At 37.5% G+C, this 13,416-nt stretch overlaps 1 protein-coding gene across 1 annotated transcript; it reads left to right on the forward strand.

Annotated features, from left to right (window-relative positions):
- Positions 1 to 649: 649 nt before the first annotated feature.
- On the forward strand, positions 650 to 13,407 carry odf2a (outer dense fiber of sperm tails 2a). Its single transcript, XM_065244074.2, has 19 exons — positions 650 to 1,129; positions 1,588 to 1,707; positions 1,880 to 1,984; positions 2,095 to 2,268; positions 2,351 to 2,538; positions 2,625 to 2,757; positions 2,934 to 3,065; positions 3,776 to 3,850; positions 3,950 to 4,021; positions 4,097 to 4,213; positions 4,349 to 4,534; positions 6,932 to 7,041; positions 7,182 to 7,317; positions 7,436 to 7,546; positions 7,632 to 7,895; positions 8,037 to 8,137; positions 8,230 to 8,392; positions 8,519 to 8,644; positions 11,847 to 13,407. The coding sequence occupies exons 1-19, from the start codon at positions 1,127 to 1,129 to the stop codon at positions 12,018 to 12,020; spliced, it is 2,490 nt and encodes an 829-aa protein (XP_065100146.1). The 5' UTR covers positions 650 to 1,126; the 3' UTR covers positions 12,021 to 13,407.
- The last annotated feature ends 9 nt before the right edge of the window (positions 13,408 to 13,416 follow it).

Consider the following 13,416-nt stretch of genomic DNA (forward strand, 5'->3'; position numbering starts at 1 on the left):
ATTATGTAATTAATGCTGTATTTTAAAGCAAGCATTGGGCATAATCACTGATAATATTTATAACAATCTTAATATTAAAAAATGTCGTTGTTATTAATATTATATTCATAGGTGTTTATAAAGCATGGATCTAACAGGAAAAACAGTACATAGTACTACATCTTGATATTTTTACTGTTACTGTTGCTGTTGTTTGTGTGTTGGCATGATTTTGTTCATTTATACTGGAAAAAATAAAACAAGTAATGACAAGAAACATATAATTTTACAATAACAACAAACAACATGGTGGTATTGTATTAAGGTTATAGAAAAAAAAACATAAATATAAAATTGGGTTTGTAAACAAAATCCCTCCGAAATATATATATTATGGTTTTAATACCAAGTTAACATAGTCCTATTGATATAGTTAAATTAGTACTCTTTCGCCCTCTTGTGTTCATATTTCAGACTCAAAAAAGCACCAAGTATTTAAATGACTTTTATTTTGAAACCACAAAATCTTAAAATCTCGCTGGTTGTGGCTAATAATTTTTACTTTTTCTGTTTTGTTGTTGACCAGATGAGGGCGTTATTTTACTGCACAACGCATTGTAAATGCTCATCAAAACCTCAACAATACAGTGTTAGTTTTAAATGTAAATCTATACTTTTATTATGAAAACCAAGCTCTTCGCCGCTACTAGGTTACACACTACAAACGGCTTTGATATGCAACTGTCAGCAACAGTTGTAACATAAGACACTGAGCAGTTCAGAATGCATTGCTAGAATTTTCTTCTAACTATTGCATATAATTATTATCGCGGAAAAGTCGTTAAACTGCGATACCAAGCATCGGTGGCGTCCTACACTACGGGCAAACTTGTTAGGCTTGGTTTCTAGAGATACCGTTGCTACACAGCGTAATGCAGAACGTTGACCTATGTCGTGCCTTTTCGTCCAATCAGGAACAAGTACTCGTAAGGAAAATTTTAAAGCAACCAATCAAATGAAAGAATGATTGTGCCTACCGGAAGACGGTGTTTTCAAGACTCCGGAGTGAGAAGAAAACACAAGTAGCTCGCAATTGTTATTTAACTACAGTTTTACCATATCGACGTTTGAATGTTTGTAATTTCGCATGGTAAGATGAATTACAATTAAATACTGTTTCCTAAATATTTAAGAGAGGCTTTCTAAAGCGGGCATCCTCAGATTGCTCTTGTGTGTAATTCTTTTGGGTAACGTTAACGTTTTATTTATTCATGATCTCCTATTTGTATTCTATCGTATTTATGGCTTTTGTTTTTCTGTGTCGTGAAGGCAAAGTTTCTGGATCGTTCTCATTTGTATTGTCTTTTAGCCTCAAGCTCACTGTCAGATGATTTACCTCTGATAGCTTTAAATAACTGTTAGTGTTTTGAAACATGACCTGAAACATGAAGATGTGTGACCAGTAAAGTAATACCTTAGACATTTGTCCACAAATCAATAATTGAACTCTTAATTTACCCTAAACAAGTACTCGTACAAGTAGTAAATATATAGTTATGTGTTATTCATTTTGCGCAACAAATATAATTTCTCTGGGGGGTTTTGCAGAGAAGATCAATGAGAACACGTTCATCCTCCCCACCACTGCACGTGCACGTGAACGAGAGCACACCTGTGCACGTGCATGTGAAGAAGAGCACAGAAAGCAGCCCTACCAAGACACCCCAGGTATACTCCAACACGCCCTAAATGCTAGATACATCTCTTTAAATAAATGATGAATAGATAATAAACCTAGGATGTGTGAAATCCTCTTTCCTTTAATATATTTTCTTTTCTTGAGTAATGTAGGTCTAAACCTTAAGTAGATGTATCATGCACCTTGTCTTTTATGTTCCAGGTTAAGTCTAAAAGTAGTTTGCGTCCTACTGCAAAAGTAAAGACGAAGGTTCCATGGATCCCACCTGGCAAAGTCTCAACTCGAGAGACCCCATATAAGTGGGAGGTCTGTTAAAAATAATTAGGCATAATAAACTTTAATGCACAAAAACATATGAATTTTTTTATCTTTTGGGGAGGAAAAACATTTTTTATAAAGTCGTATATGTGTTTTAGGGACCTACTCATCGTCTGGAGATAACACCTCTATCAGAACCCGAACGCTCACAGTCTCCGCTCCGTAGAGAAGATCTCCTTACTGATGAAGAAGATGCTCTGCACGGACGCATTAACCAGTATGAGAAGAAGATCGACAGCCTCATGACAGAGGTCAGCTCTCTAAAAAATGAGGTGAGAAGAAAGTTATATTTACCTGTATGACACACCACTGAATCTATATAATCAAACAAAGCAAAATTTTTATGGTTCACAGGTTGAGCTCCGTAAGAAGGAGCAGCTCATAGAGCGTCAGTCGGAGAGGTTGAGCGCATCGCAGCGTGTCATCGCCGATCAGGAGGAGGAGCTTGCTGAGGTCACCAGGGAGTTGGAGGCCACAGAGCAGGAGAACAACCGTCTGCGAGAGTCCATGGAGAAGATGATGGTTGAAAGTGATTATGGGAGGTACAATGAGAACATGGGCATCAGTGGTCTTTATTTGATGAATAATATGCTTATTATAAATCTAATTGAAACCTATTCTTGTCTAGATTAGAGAGAGACAGTCAGCCGTTAGACAAAGATGCTCTGCTCAGGAAATTGCTGGAGGCAGAGATGGACAGCAGCGCGGCTGCCAAGCAGGTCTCGGCTCTCCGTGAAATGGTCAGCCAGATGTTCAGGAGTGTAAGTGTAAACCAGTTTAAAAGCGACTTTTCTGGTTAAAATGAACTTTTAACCTTTTTATTATAATAAACAAATATGATTTTTCTTCATAAATGTTAGAACACAAAGATTTTTGGATGAGGTAATCTTTCAATAGGAATATACGATATATTATTTACAAAAAAAATTATGTACAGGAGAAAAAACTATCAGGATCAGATTCATCACTCATGGCCAGACAGAAGGAACTCTTACTACAGAAATTGGAGACTTTTGAGAGAACCAACAGAGCCCTCAGGCATCTCCTGAGAGAACAGCATAGTCGAGAGGTACTGCTATGCTACCAACAAATAAATCTTATTTACATGATACTTTACTGCTAACATTAAAGGTATACTCCACTTTTTTTGAAAATATGCTCATTTTCCAGCTCCCCTAGAGTTAAACATTTGATTTTTAACATTTTGGAATTCATTCAACCAATCTCCGGGTCTGGCGGTACCACTTTTAGCATAGCTTAGCACAATCCATTGGATCTGATTAGACCATTAGCATCGTGCAAAAAATGGTCAAAGAGTTTTGCAGCAACTGAAAATAGTCCCCTTAATATCTTTCAATTGCAGGGTACTATTTTCGGGCACTAAGTAATATTATTGCGCCTCCTGCAGCCATGTTACGGCAGCAAAGTCCTTGATTATTACGCCAGAACTAGAGTATAGTTGCTAGACATAGCTGCCTAGAAAATTGCAACTTTTAATTTTCCATCGGTCTTAGTACACGATGTAACTACAGAAGAGTCAAGTTTTAAATAGGAAAAATATTGAAACTCTTTGGTTATTTTTTAGAGCAATGCTAATGGTCTAATCAGATTCAATGAATTATGCTAAGCTATGCTAAAAGTGGTACAGCCAGACCCGGAGATCGGCTGAATGGGTTCCAGAACAGTAAGAATCAAATGATTAACTCCAGGGGAGCTGGAAAATGAGCATATTTTCAATAAAAGTGGAGTGTCCCTTTAACTAATACATTTTCCTAACAGATGGATTCTCTAAGACTACTGGAGCAGAAAGATGATCTTCTGAAAAGGCTTACTGATGTGGAGGCAGAGAATTCGGTTTGTCTTGGCGTCTTGATGATCAAAAGATGCCAAATCCACTTTCGTTGACCTCTATCACTGTTTTATTTTAACCCAGCTCTCCTTTCTCTCCCCCAGCGTATTCTTGTAAAGCTTCAGGACAAAGACATTGAGATTAATCAGCTCTCTTCCATGTTAGCCCATGAAAAGGTAAATTGTTTTTAAGCATGTTCTTTCATTTACTGTAAAAGTTTACAGAAAAGTTATGACTTTCTTCTGTAATAGGAGAACTCAAAGACCACCAGTGAACTTTCCAAAGTCCAGGAATCCACCCGGGCTCATCTGCAGGGTCAACTACGCAATAAAGAGTCAGAAAATAGTCGCCTAAATGTTCAGATCAGGGTAATGTATACAGCTTTGGCTAAGATTTAATTTGTATTCATCCAACATATACTATTATTTTAGTTTATAGAGGCTAATCTACAAAACATCTTAAATTAGCTAGCTGTAAAGTGACATGTCTTACTGTCCGATCAGAATCTGGAGCGAACTGTCAGCCAACAGCAAGGGGAGATTGATCACCTGCAGGAGCAGTTACAACAGCTCAGGCAGCGGGCAGAGGATGATAAGGAGGCCTTGAAAAAAGCCACACGGGCACAGAAACAGCGGGCACAGCGCAGTGAAGACACTGTTGGACAGCTTAGTGCCCAACTCATGGAGATAGTAAGTAAAATGTCTTTGGGTTCTGGAATGGATCCAGTGTCTTTCATGCATGTGTTCTTATATCTCGATCGGTAGAGGATTGCTTAAGTAGCACAAAAGATCTAGGGCTGTGCAAAAAATCGACTGCGATTATCATGCGCGTGTCATCAATAAAGCCGGTTCGGTGATTAGTATTAAATCGCCATCAGCTGCTTTCAGATGGAGCGGCATTTATTACACAGACCCGTAGTTCACCGAGAAGCTAGGCAAAATCGGGTTCATAATCGAGGAAAATCGATTCGGATTTTCTATGCGATTTTGCCTAGCTTCTCTGTGAACTACGGGTCTGTGTAATAAATGCCGCTCCATCTGAAAGCAGCTGATGGCGGTTTACTTCTAATCACGGAACCGGCTTTACTGATTACATGCGCATGATAATCGCAGTCGATTTTTTGCACAGCCCTAAAAAGATCATGAGTCTGATCCCAAGGAACACATATTAAATGTATACCTTGTAATGCATTGTAATTCGCTTTGGGTTAAAGCATCTGCCAAGTGCATTTCAGTCCCTCCAGAAAAACGCGATTATGCGATCGCATGATTCAATGCATAATCAGCCAAAGTCCGCATATTTGTGCGGGGGCAGCATTTTTTAAAATACACCACACTTTCGCTAGCCTGGTCCAACCAGACTCTCGTACATTCATTTCATTTGTACAGAGAGTCTGGCCACACTACATTGCAAAGCGTTACTTCCGTTAAGGAGGATCCTCTGTTGAAGTTTAAAACTATTGGTCACTCAGGATCTGCCATACGCAATCGCTAACGTGTGGTCGTGACGTAAATCATGCGCTGAAACCGTCCGGAAACAAAGTCCAAATTATCAGACCAACAAAACTTAGCAAACATTGTTCTTGCTCCGGTTTTAACTTCTGTATATTCGGCAGTTTTGCAACAACGGACCGAATAGCTTTTCTCACATCTTTCTCCGCTGCCATTACTAAACTACAACTCAAACTGACGCATGACCTCCACATCATTGTTCTTAGCCACCCTGATTGGACCTGCCGATTTTTGCAGGAGAAAACGAAATTGTACACAGCAGTCCCAGACGTTGTACTGAAGCGAAATGAAAATTAAGCGGAAGCACGTAGGAGGGCGGAGCCAGGCTACACTTTCGCAGCATATATTGCAGATTTCCGTGCGCAAAATATGCGTGGCTTGCATGATTTAAAAAATCACATATATCTTAGCAGAAAAAAATTTCATTTACTTGACACAAGCGCAGCCATGCCCCTTGTTGCCATGGGAACGTTATGAAGTGATTATGTGACATGAAAATCATTGAAAAGCTGCTCGCATTTTTTGCAAGTTCCCGCAATTTTATTGCATAAATATCCTGCATATTCCATCACACTTTTTAAGAAAACGTGCCGCAATATCAAGGATTTTTGCCCGCAACAATCACAAGGAATGATTAATGATATGCTGCATATAGTGCACTGCAGAGTATACTGATATAGTCTGCTATTTAAAGGGATAGTTCACCCAAAAAAGAAAATTCTGAAAATGAAAATGTACTCCTCTTCGTGTTGTTACAAACCTGTATTAAATTCTTTGTTCTGCTGAAAACAAAAGGAAGATGTTTGTAATGGAGCAGGAAACAGAAGCACCATTAACTTCCATAGTAGCAAAAAATAGTGCTCAAAAACGGTTTGGTTAGAAACGGTGCTCAAAATGAATTTCTTTATGAACAAAGAAATGAATACAAGTTAACAACATTAGGATAAATAATGACACAACAAAAAATTTTGGGTGAACTATCCCAGTTTAAAGCATGTTAAACTGATGTTTCAAACAATAGTATGTAACATTGTTGTGATAAGACCTTGTTGCATGCTTAAAGGGATAGTTCACTCAAAAATGAACATATTAAAAAAAAAGGATTGTAACCAAGCAGATCTAGGGCACAATTGACTTCCATTGTAGGTAAAAAGAATGCAACGGAAGTCAATGGTGCTTCAGATCTGTTTGGTTACAAACATATCTTAATTTGTGTTCAGCAAAAGAAAGACATTTATACAGGTTTGAATCACTTTGAGTGCGAGTAAATGATGAAAGAATTTTCATTTTTGGGTGAACTAACCCTTTAAGTGCCTTGCATGGTTGGACGCAGTATTTATTGTGCTTTGGTTGCAAATTGAATATTTTGGTAAATCTATTTGTTCACCCAGGCATTCCTACATACAGAAATGTTACATAGCCTACTGTGCACAGTATGCATACTTGCTACTACTTTCTTGAAAAACTGTATATGTATGGATGCCAATACAAACATACCATAGGACCTCACACTGGCATCACGCCTGTGATAAGAAATTTCATATATACACACACATCATACAATCTTCTATGCAGGAGTCTCAACTGGCAGATACAATGGCAGCCACTGAGAACTTGAACAGTCGTCGTGCAAAGGAAATGAAGGATAAGACACAGCTAGAGATGGAGATCACGGTGCTAAACAGGTTAGCATTGAGATGTCTCAAACTGTCGACTCACAATCAAACAAAATATTTTATCTATGTAATGATGAAATGTGATGCAATATCAAAATCTAGCAAGTTTTCTGAAATGCAGGCTAAATGTTCTTTGTGTTTAATTTAAGTCGTATCACAGAACTGATGGAGCAGTTGCACGGACAGGAAGAGAAAGCCAGATCGGAGAGAGACGGACTGTTAGATCGCCTTCATGCACTCACTACTGACAACACTACTGTACGGTTGGAGAACCAAAGCCTTAAGGTTGGTCCGCCTGCATCTGTAAAAGCAAGATGCATGGGGCTCTTTACATCTGAAATCCAGTTTCATATTTACCCATAATCCCTCAGTGGGCCTTTTACTGATTTTCTTTCCCATGTAGGCCACTTTGTCTGCTTTGGAAGAGAAGCTGACCTTGTCCCAATCTGAGGTCCAGCAGATCAAAGTTTCAGTGAAGCAGTATGAGAGCTTGGTGGACAGCTACAAAGCGCAGGTGTGATCATCAAACCGTGACTACTTTTTTTGTGCTTTTGTTTGTTTGAGTTCGTCAACTTTGCCCTCCTCCTTCATGTCTATAGATGCAAAAGACCCGTGCCGAGGCGGACGAGTACTGCGCACGTCTACAGGTGGCCGAACGTGAAGCACAGACGGTAAGAGAAGAGCTGGACCAGGAGATCCAGCAGGTCAGGAAGCAGCTTCTCGGCCGTCTGGGAGAGCTAGAGCCACTTCCTGAAGCTCTGAGACGCGCTGAATTTCAACTGCAGGAAGTTCACGAGAAAGAACGTTCCCAAGAAAGGAGAAATGCTGAACTCAGTACAGCCCTCGCAGAGCTACGAATTAAGGTCTGTATGCAGGTATTATCACAATTTGAAAGTAGTTTTCTTGCATTTATTTCAGAAATTTCAGCCTGAGCTGCAAAAAAATCGGTTATTCAGAATCATAATGGTATTTTTATCTTTACACATTTTTATTGTGGCCACTAGGTGGATCAGCAGGGCAGTCAGGCAGATATGGTGAGACACAAGAACATGGCGCTACTTGAAGAAAACAAGCAGCTTCAACACAAAGCAGAGTCTCTTGAACGGTCCGTCACTTCATCTTTCTGTTCCTCCTGAATTGTCACTCATTTCAATTTGTCATTTAATCCCTCAATGTGTTCTTTCATGTTGCCAACAGAAAGATGGAAGAAGTAACCTCCCAAAATCGAGACCTCATGCAGGTGATCGCGAAACGTGAAGAGTCGATTCACGGCAACCAAGTGCGTCTGGAAGAAAAGTCCCGGGAGTGTAGTATTCTGACACGGCAGCTAGAAGATGCGCTCGAAGACGCTCGTCGACAGGTCAGAATCCGGACTCTTTGTGATGCAATTATGATTCATGTTGACACCGAAAAGACATCGCCTGAACTAAAATGGTAAAAATGGTGGGAGCTGCAGTTTTATTGATGGTTCAATTTAAATTGGCAGGTTACCCAGACCAGGGAGCGGGCGGCATCAAAAGAGCGTGCCACTCAGGCCAAAGTTGTTGACTTGGAAACGCAACTGAGCAGAATCACAACTGAGCTGAACCAATTGCGACGGGCCAAAGAGGAGGTTGGTTAATTAGGACATTTTTATTCTTTCCAATTGTGTATTTTATAGAAGGGGCAAAGTTTATAATATTAAGCATAATCACATTTTTTTTTTTTTTTTGTTAAAGGAATATTCCATTTTCTTAAAAGAAAAATCCAGATAATTTACTCACCATCATGTCATCCAAAATGTTGATGTCTTTCTTTGTTTAGTCGAAGAAATTATGTTTTTTGAGGAAAACATTGCAGGATTTTTCTCATTTTAATGGACTTTAATAGAGCCCAACATTTAATACTTAACTCAACACTTAACAGGTTTTTTTCAACCGAGTTTCAAAGGACTCTAAACGATCCCAAACGAGGCATAAGGGTCTTATCTACCAAACGATTGTCATTTTTGACAAGAAAAATTAAAAATATGCACTTTTAACCACAACTTATCGTCTAGATCCGGTCGTAATGCGCCAGCGTGACCCCACGCAATACGTCAAGAGGTCACAGAGGAGGAACGCGAAACTCCGCCCCAGTTTTTACAAAGAGGACCGTTCCGACGTTGTTGTATGGGGAATGATACTAATTAATGTATTTGTGTCAGTTTATTGTTTGTGTACGTAACACGTGACCTCTCTACGTCACTACGCATTTACGTTAGGTCATGCAGGAAAGGACCTAGACAAGAAGTTGTGGTTTAAAAGTGCATATTTTTTATTTTTCTTGTCAAAAATGACAATCGTTTTGCTAGATAAGACCCTTATGCCTCGTTTGGGATCGTTTATAGTCCTTTGAAACTCCATTGAAAAAACTGTTAAGTGTTGAGTTGAGTATTAAATGTGTGCTCTATTAAAGTCCATTAAAATGAGAAAAATCCTGCAATGTTTTCCTCAAAAAACATAATATCTTCTCGACTGAATAAAGAAAGACATCAACATTTTGGATGACATGGTGGTGAGTAAATTATCTAGATTTTTTTTTAAGAAAATGGACTATTCCTTTAAATATCTTTAAAGGCGGGGTGCACGATTTTTGAAAAACACTTTGGAAAAGGAAAACTCTACTTAGAGGCTGTTTACACTTGCATTAACATGCGTTTTCGTCGATCGGATCACAAGTGGACGACGTTAATGCCAGGTGTAAACAGTGTTCAAAACATTTTGAACGCGTCCACTTTCGACCACTTTAAACCACATTCAGAGGTAGTCGAAACCTCTTTCGATAGGATTGCTTTTGTAGTCTAAACGCACATGTGGTTGATTGTGTTCGAACAGCCACACGCGACCGCCTTCTCTTCGCCCATTTATCTAATCTGAGGTACTAAACTCAATGTTTTACGTCTTTTCTGACTTCTGGCGTGAACACACGGTGAACAGGGCTATTTTTAGCCTTTTATTGATAAAACTAAAGCGGCTGATCTCTGCAGTTTCATTTTGCAAGCGTGTGAAAGTTGAGCAATCCTATTTCATCATTTGCGCTGAAAATTCAGAGAAAGCTCTAACATATACACCTACAAAACACTGTGCAGCATGTTTACTTGCTAAACAAGCAGTGGACTCTGACATAATATTAGTTCGGGTCCATATAAACTCATAATTGCTCGCGTTTGAATGACAGCAGAGAGACTCGCCCACCATCTCAACAGACCACCCCCTCACAGTATTCAGGACAGAAGCGGTCCAAAGTAGACAAAAGAGACAGATTTAAATACCAGGTGTAAACGTGATGTGTCTCTCTCGTCCAATTGTGATTCGATCAACGAAAACACATCTTAATACCAAGTGTAAACAGCCCCTAAGAGACATCTTTTCTTGGGTTGCGTACGTGTTTGGCAGGTCTATCAAAGAAGGTCCAGATTCTATTGGGGTAGGGGCGTGTTTGTTTAGGTGATTTCAAATGTCAACATTGGCTTTCAGAGATCATGCACCCCACCTCTAAAGGTGACATAGAATGATTGAACGGAGTATTTATCCTTGTTCTGTGATGTGACATGTAGACAAAAAATGTTTTGTTTGGGTCTGTAATGCCTTAGAAGCTTCCTAAAAACCTCTCTCAGATAGCTCTATTAGGGTGGGGGATTTTAAACAAGTGGTTTTGCACCTATTTGGCTCCCCCTACTGGCTTAACTTGCAATCTCATTACTGATTGGCTGACTTTGCTGCCACTCAAAATATGTAGCCAATTATTTTAAAGTGGAGGGGCAGTGAGATGCCTGTGAAAGAGGAATTTCTATGAGACTGAGATGTTTAGCATGTCTAGCACTTTTTGTATGTTTGTGAATGTGGGTAGACTACCATTATTCAACAAAGACAAGGTAAAAGTGTTTTTTCATTCTCTGTCCCCTTTAAATTGGCTAACTGGGGCCACATTCAGTATGCTATATTTTTAACTGGTGGTATACACATATGAGTCTTTGAGACCTATGCATTTTGATGTTCTCTATCTACTCTGTAAAAAAATCTTTGCTGCCCTAAATTTTTCTGTTGAATCAACTGAGATTTACATTAACTATTTTTTTTACAAGAGATGAGTTGCTACAACTTATAAAATGAAGTTGTTTTTTTAACTATATTTAATAAATTATAACAGCCCATCTCTAGTCAAGAGAAATAATAGTACGTTAAAATGACTTGTAAATCTGAGTTGATTCAACACAAAAATATATAAGTCAGCAAATAATTTTTTACAGTGTAGCTATTTTTGAACACTTAAAGGTATAGTTCACCCAAAAATGAATGAAAATTGACTTCCTTTTTTTCTACTATGGATGTCAATGGGGCTTCTGATCGGTTTGGTTACAAAAAAATTCAAAATATCTTCCTTTGTGTTAATCAGAACAAAGAAATTTATACAGGTTTGTATTAACATAAGGGTGAGTAAATGATGACAGTATTTTCACTTTTGGGTGAACTAACCGTTTAAGAAACGTGTCAGAATTATAAAGGATTTCCATAAGATTGAATAGACATTCAAATAGCCATCTATTTTGAAATTATAGAAATGTACACTACATGCAGGCATTTAGCAGACGTTTTTATCCAAAGTGACTTACAAAGATTAGAAAAAAACAATAAAGTGATATGTCATAGGGAGGCAATAGTACAAAAAGGTGCTTTTACCAAGATACAAGTTTTTACTATTTCGACACAATACCTAAAGACGAGTTTCTTTCTCCTTACACATTACTAATCTAAAATCAAAAAAAAATCCAATCACTTTTATCTCTATGTCAGGCGGATCGGAGATACCAAAGCCGTTTACAAGATGTCAAGGACAGACTAGAGCAGTCTGACAGCACAAACCGTAGCCTCCAGAACTATGTCCAGTTCCTCAAATCTTCCTATGCCAATGTGTTTGGGGATTCTGCTCTCACTGGATCTTCATTCCGGACACATTCACCAATCTAAGAACTCTTTTAGGTTCCATTTCTTATGTAGGCTGAAATACGACTATCTACGATTTAAAACTAATGACCTCTTGTTATGCTTTAAATTTGATTCTCTATCACTTGTTTGTGGCATATCTCTTTAGTATTATATGTCCATGTTAGAATTAGGAATCTGGCTTCATACTGACAAAATCTTTGTGCCTGTCTAAATACGGTTGTTATAAAAGGACTTTTTTTTACATTTTCAAGGCTAATTGCAACTCTTATGCAATTACTTCACAACCCATACTGAAATGAATTCCTAACTTTTCTGCACATACTGTAATATTGTTATTATGGTAATGGTAATTAGCCATTATAATAGATTTATATTTATTCTTCTCTGAACTTTAGATTTGTTAACTTTACTAACATAGTATCTAAATTTTTCATTTTAATCACTATCAGATATAATCTTATATGCATTGTCTGACGGCTTTGTGATCTGAAAGTATCACATTAAGAATTTATAATCATGAATCATCTTTTTTTTTCTAAAAATATAAACATCCATTCCTGACCTGCACAAATTTTAATTTGGTCAAGTAAAAAAAAAACCACGAAAATATTACAAACTCACTCAGGCTTTGTTTAGTTATATTATGTGTTATCGCAGGGTCATTCTGTGAATACTTGAAAATCTGATGATATTACAAAATGCCTTTTATTCACCATTTGAGCATAATAGTTTTGTTTCAAGATCAATGTTACACCTTTCAGTAAGGCACATTTCAATAACTAAACATAAAAAAATGATGGGTGCTATCAATGGTTTACATTATTGTATTTAACCATTTATTCATTGTAAAGTTGCTTTTGTTTTATGTCAGACTTGCACTATTGTTGTCTGTTGTATTATTTATATAATGCATTGTTATGTGAAATAAATCACAATGCTTGACTGTTTATGAAATGCAACAAGCATTTTTTTAATTGGTGAGAATATTTTGTATACATATAATGTGTATATGTACTCAAAGTGTATTAAAATCTTGGAAACAATATATAAAAAAATTGTTGTGACCTTGTCTATGACAACCAGCTAAAGGAATTTTTTGTGGTATTGTGAATATTCTGTAAAATATATGTAAAATGTTACCTTAATGCCTTTATTATTGTTAAGGTCATATCAAAGATTGAACTCAGTGATTGAAATAGAACTTTGACGCTCTTAATCTAAAAAAAAAAGATTTTTACTTTAGACTTGATTTCACAGATATGGTAACATTTGCTTTTTTCCAAAAAAGCCTATTGGCCATTTTATGAAGTAACACTTACAGTGAATGTAAAACTCTCTAAGTGTTATAATTAGAAATACTTAAAATTTTTATAATATTCTATTAAATTGTTTGGGGTTTTTTACAATTTATTAGTGT

The sequence above is a fragment of the Paramisgurnus dabryanus genome, chromosome 18, assembly GCF_030506205.2.
Source record: "Paramisgurnus dabryanus chromosome 18, PD_genome_1.1, whole genome shotgun sequence".
In the NCBI taxonomy this organism is placed as follows: Eukaryota; Metazoa; Chordata; class Actinopteri; order Cypriniformes; family Cobitidae; genus Paramisgurnus; species Paramisgurnus dabryanus.

What these genes read in the sequence shown, in the direction of transcription:
- odf2a (XM_065244074.2), top strand. An exon ending in CCATGTTAGCCCATGAAAAG is followed by an intron (nt 4,022 to 4,096) that starts GTAAATTGTTTT and finishes CTTCTGTAATAG; the next exon opens with GAGAACTCAAAGACCACCAG. An exon ending in TGGACAGCTACAAAGCGCAG is followed by an intron (nt 7,547 to 7,631) that starts GTGTGATCATCA and finishes TCATGTCTATAG; the next exon opens with ATGCAAAAGACCCGTGCCGA.